The sequence below is a fragment of the Rhinopithecus bieti genome, unplaced genomic scaffold (genome assembly GCF_001698545.2).
Source record: "Rhinopithecus bieti isolate Rb0 unplaced genomic scaffold, ASM169854v2 scaffold_5019, whole genome shotgun sequence".
In the NCBI taxonomy this organism is placed as follows: Eukaryota; Metazoa; Chordata; class Mammalia; order Primates; family Cercopithecidae; genus Rhinopithecus; species Rhinopithecus bieti.
In genome coordinates, this window is record NW_016804585.1 from 661,755 (window position 1) to 666,911 (window position 5,157).

A 5,157-nucleotide genomic window follows, 5' to 3' on the forward strand; every position below is an offset into this window, starting at 1 on the left:
CTCTACTAAAAAAAAAAAAAAATACAAAAAATCAGCCGGGCGTGGTGGCAGGCTCCTGTAGTCCCAGCTACTCGGGAGTCTGAGGCAGGAGAACCCAGGAGGCGAAGCTTGCAGTGAGCCAAGATTGTACCACTGCACTCCAGTCCGGGCGACAGAGCGAGACTCCATCTCAAAAAAAAAAAAAAAAAAAAAAAATTCATGAGTATTTGTTGCTAGAACAAGTGAATGTAATCCTATTTTTCTTTTGGTGGTGGTTATTTTTAAGAGATGGAGTCTTGTTCTGTTGCCCAGGCTGGAGTGCAGTGGCACAATCAGTGCTCACTGTAGCCTCAAACTTCTGGGCTCAAGCAATCCTCCCACCCCCGCTTTCTGAGTAGGCGGGGCCACAGGCCTGTGCTACCTGCTACTACTACCAGTAGAATAAGTGAATGTAATATTCATCACAACAAATGAAGTATTATTATTTATGAGAACACTGAAACTCAGTGAAATGATCTGTTCAAACAAATTCATCTAGAAAGTGTAAGCTGACAATTGTAAAACTGCACCCCAAATTTTGTTTGTTTGTTTGTTTCCTGAGACAGGGTCTCACTCTGTTGCTCTGGCTGGAGTGCAGTGGCAGGATCATGGCTCACTGTAGCTTGACCTCCCAGGGCTCTGGTGATCCTCCCACCTCAGCCTTCCAAGTAGCTGGGACTACAGGGGCACCACCACGCAGGACTAATTCTTTGTATTTTGGGGTAGAGACTGGGTTTTGCCATGTTACCCAGGCTGGTCTCAAACTCCTGGGCTCAAGCAATCTGCCTGCTTCAGCCTCCCACAATGCTGAGATTACAGTAATGAACCACTGGGGTCCAAACACACTTCAAGTTTTTTACCCCCAAAACTCTCACTTCTTGGTGGGGGTTTTGGGGGAGCTTACCTGGGAACTAATGGCATACTTTAGGTAGGACAAGATGAGAGGATTGGGGGATGGTCCAATCATGGCCTGCTCTAGTAATGCATCTGCAAGAGGAATAACAAAACACGACTGAGTGATTACAACTTCTTTAGGTTTATCCCTCCCATCTTTCTTTCCCAGTTCACTTGAGACCTGCCAGGTTGAGAATGTCCCAGGTGGCTCCTTTAGGAAAGAATTTCTTCATGTTGATTGCCCATTGGTAGTCACTCCAACGCTCCTTCCAGGCTTGCAAAATGGCTTGCTTCAGGTTGACCACCTTCATGATTTCACTCTGAGCAGGTGGCAGCTGTGGCGGCCAACTTTGAGGTGAAAGAAGTGGAGCTAAAGAAAAGGACACGATGTTCGAAGGAGAACCGGGGAAGGCAGAATTAAATAGAAAGAAGAAGATGCGGTAAGATTTAAGCGAGGCAGAGGAATTTGAAAGAAAAAGAGCTAAAAGGATAAGGTAAGATCCTGTCAGGCTTTCTCCTCCTGAACCGCCCTTCCTTAAACTGGGGCACTAAGAAGAAAGTATCAGCCGAGCGCAATGGGTAATCCCAGCACTTTGGGAGGCCGAGGCGGGCGGATCACCTGAGGTCGGGAGTTTGAGACCAGTCTGACCAACATGGAGAAACCTCGTCTCTACTAAAAATACAAAATTAGCCGGGCTTGGTGGCGCATGCCTGTAATCCCAGCTACTCGGGAGGCTGAAGCAGGAGAATCGCTTGAACCCGGGAGGCGGAGGTTGTTGGGGTGGGCCGAGATCGCGCCATTGCACTCCAGCCTGGGCAACAAGGGCAAAACTCCGTCTCTCAAATAAATAAATAAATAAATATCAAAGGGACTAATAGAGTAAAGAGGGCATCAAGGAGTTAAGCCAGTCCTGGTTGCCTAATTACGCCCTTAGCTCTAAATGCGTCCTTCGGCCACCACTACTCCAAGTCCAGATTTGCTCCCTCATTTCTTCCACCTTCTCCAGTCCTGTAACTATACCTCCCAATTTCCTTTTCATCCACCACCTCCCCAAATTTAAGCCTACCGCACAATCCACTTCTAGGTCGTAGGCATCGCCATTTTGGCACTTGTCAAGAAGTTCACTTTCTATTGGCTGGGAGTAACAAACGCCAACCAATAGGGATGCAGCAAGAACGCCCCGCTGTCTTCTGGGAATGGTAGTTCCTTGGACAGAAACCGTATTTGTCTGCGCTGGCGAGGAAACTAAGGGACTAGTCTAGTCGGCCCGCATTGTTCCTCTCCTTTAAGGGAGGACATCCAGGAGCTGAGACACTACAGAGACTCAGGGACTCCAGGAAGCTCGAAAGGTCGCTTACAACCCAGCGTCGCCCACGACGTCACTGTCGACCGGGCTTCTCCATCATATTCCGACACCCTTTCTTTCGTTGGTTAGCCCCTAGTTAATAGGTGCGGCAAGGGTGTGGCGTTCAGCAATACGGCCTTTCTCTTTTCCTGGGCTCTTTCTTTTCTCCTAAGCTCCTGGGGCTACCAGAGCTATTCTCATTTCCACACCTATATTCTAAAAGCGATACTAAGGTGCCTTAGTTGCACACATATCACCGCCCCCGAATCTGACAGTCCTATCAGCATCTCCAAGCCCTCCAAACAGCTTGGATACAAGGGAGAGTAAAGAAGAAACTAAGGTGAAGGTGATCAAAATCAAAGGAATTCTGAGAAACTGTCACAGCTAAGAGGGCTAAGGAGACCTGATGACTAAATGTAATGTGGTTTTCTGAATGCAATCATGGAAGAGAAAAAGAATACTGGGTAAAAACTAAGGATATCTAAATAAAGCATGGACTTTAATTAATAATAATGTATCAGTATTAGTTCATTAGTTGTTACAAATGCATCATACTAATGCTAAGATATTAATAAAAAGAGAAATTGGGTGCAGAATATGTGGGGACCCTCTATTACCTTCCATTTTTTTCCTGTAAATTAAAAACTATTTTTTTAAGTTTCTTGTTGTTGTTGTTGTTTAAATCTTGCTTATCCCAAAGATCCATAAATAATAATATCCAGTTATTATGCCCAGGGCCTTGGCCATAGCCTTTCCTTCCCCTAGTGAGAAACCCAAAAGCAAATGTTACCCACCTCTGGCTCCAATGTCTGAGCCTTCTTATGCATAGCCCTCATCCTTCCCCATACTATGGACTGGTCATCCCTAACATTTGCAACCAGGAATAAGAGTAAATTACTCATGAGGCTGAGGCAGGAGGATCACTTGAGCTCAGGAGTTCAAATCCAGCCTGGGCAACATAATGAGACTCTCAGCTCTACCAAAAAAATAAATAAATAAACATGGAGGCCTTTAGCCAGGGCCCAATATCCTAGTTCACAAGTTCAAGCTCAATCCATATTCCCCAAAAATGATTCCTTTTTTTTTTCTTTTTCTTTTTTTTTTTGAGATGGAGGCTTACTCTGTTGCCCATGCTGGAGTGCAGTGGCGCAATCTCAGCTCACTGCAACCTCTGCCTCCCAGGTTCAGGCGATTCTTCTGCCTCAGCCTCCCAAGTAGCTGGAATTACAGGTGTGCACCACCACGTCAGGCTAATTTTTGTATTTTTAGTAGAGATGGGGTTTTACCATGTTGACCAGGCTGGTCTCAAAATCCTGACCTCAGGTGATCCACCCGCCTTGGCCTCCCAGAGTGCTAGGATTATAGGCATGAGCCACCGTGCCCAGCCTTCAACAACCATTCTTTGCTCACCCTTTGAGTGGCAAAATCAGTCCTTGGGGGGATAAATCTGGGAGAGCAGCCCATTTAAGGCTCTGGAAGTAAAACTGGCCATTTGGGCAGAGAATTACAGTGCCCTGGGTGTCTGGAGCATGGTCTAGACAGGGAGTCAAGGACTTCTGTTCCAAAAGGGAGAGTGTGGCTGAAGGAGGGTCAGATCATGTCCCTCTGCAGTTGGTACTGCCTATGGCCTTTCTTCCTCCCCATACATTCAATCCACACCCCTCCCTTCAGCTCCCTTTGTGCCTGCCCAAGTGACACCACTGGGGAATAGTGTGTATACAAAACAGCTGCCAAATATATGTTGCCAAAGTTTCTAAAGCAGGAAGGAGGGAGAATACGGATTCCTCACCTCACCTTCCAAATGGCCCCCGGCCACTCCGCTCACACTTGAGACTGCCACAAACCCTGCTTCTCCTCAGTCTCTCATGTATCTGACTTCCCCTCTTCTCCCAGGACCCTCACTCTACCTTTGCCTGCTCCCCTGCTGTCATTCTGTGCTTGTTGCCGCATCCTAAGGCCCTCCACCTGGAGCCATTCCTGGATCATCCTGGAGCCCCTGTTGCATACATTAGAGCCCAAACTGCTTCTCTTGGAGAGAAGCTGTCAACTGTGTGTCCAGTCCACACAGGACTGGGAACTATTTGGGCCCTGAGGATGGTGATATTTTGAGCTCAAACTATTCCCTCTGGCAGGGAGCCTGGCAGATTTCTAGGGAGGTGCCTCCTCCCCACTTCGCAGTGACAGGGAGGCGGCTTTTGTAGTCAGGCCATCTGCCTTCTCTGTCTCCCCACCTCCCACCAGCAGCCCTTTCTCTAGGCTTGGCAAGGTTTCCCCAAAGGCTGGACTCCTATGTACAAGGGCTCCCTTAGTTCTGGGCAAGGACCATTTTTAATTTATCCCTTTTGACCTCCCTGCCTCTCTAGTCTGTAAACATCAGAGGCAGCCTTTCCTATACCACCTCTTCCTTCCACACCACAATATCTTCCTAGGGACCCCCTTGGGCTCTCTGGCTCACTGCAAGCACAGGACCCCATGATAATCCTCCAAAGGGTGAAGAGAGATGCTAACATTTCCTTTGGGTGTACAAAAAAATAGCCCCCCAGCCAGGCGCAGTGGCTCACACCTGTAATCCTAGCACTTAGGGAGGCCAAGGCAGGCAGATCACTTGGGGTTGGGAGTTCAAGACCAGCCTGACCAACATGGAGAAACCGTATCTACTAAAAATACAAAATTAGCCAGGCATGGTGGCGCATGCCTGTAATCCCAGCTGCTCGGGAGGCGGAGGTATGAGAATTGCTTGAACCCAGGAAGCAGAAGTTGCGGTAAGCCGAGATTGTACCATTGCACTCCAACCTGGGCAACAAGAGTGAAATTCTAAAAAAAAAAAAAAAAAAAAAAAGACCCCAGCCCATCTCAAAGCCCGGTCCTACTTTCCCCACTTTCTTTTTTTTTTTTTTTT

At 47.6% G+C, this 5,157-nt stretch overlaps 1 protein-coding gene across 11 annotated transcripts in view; it reads right to left on the reverse strand.

Moving 5' to 3' along the window:
- The window catches only part of MED24 (mediator complex subunit 24), a 57,171-nt gene that overhangs the window by 33,321 nt on the left and 18,693 nt on the right, over positions 1 to 5,157 (reverse strand). For 7 of the 11 annotated variants that reach the window (XR_001884926.1, XM_017869271.1, XM_017869270.1 and 4 more), the window contains exons 2-3: positions 1,094 to 1,282; positions 923 to 1,005 (exon numbers count right to left, since the gene is read on the reverse strand). Coding sequence is in view for 10 of the 11 variants with exons in the window: in XM_017869271.1 (XP_017724760.1) it covers positions 923 to 1,005; positions 1,094 to 1,282 (272 nt within the window). In the remaining variant the exon portion in view is untranslated. Of the gene's footprint in view, positions 1 to 922; positions 1,006 to 1,093; positions 1,283 to 1,979; positions 2,360 to 5,157 lie in introns of those variants that run through there. The other 4 variants (XM_017869276.1, XM_017869275.1, XM_017869279.1 and 1 more) reach the window with 2 other exon arrangements.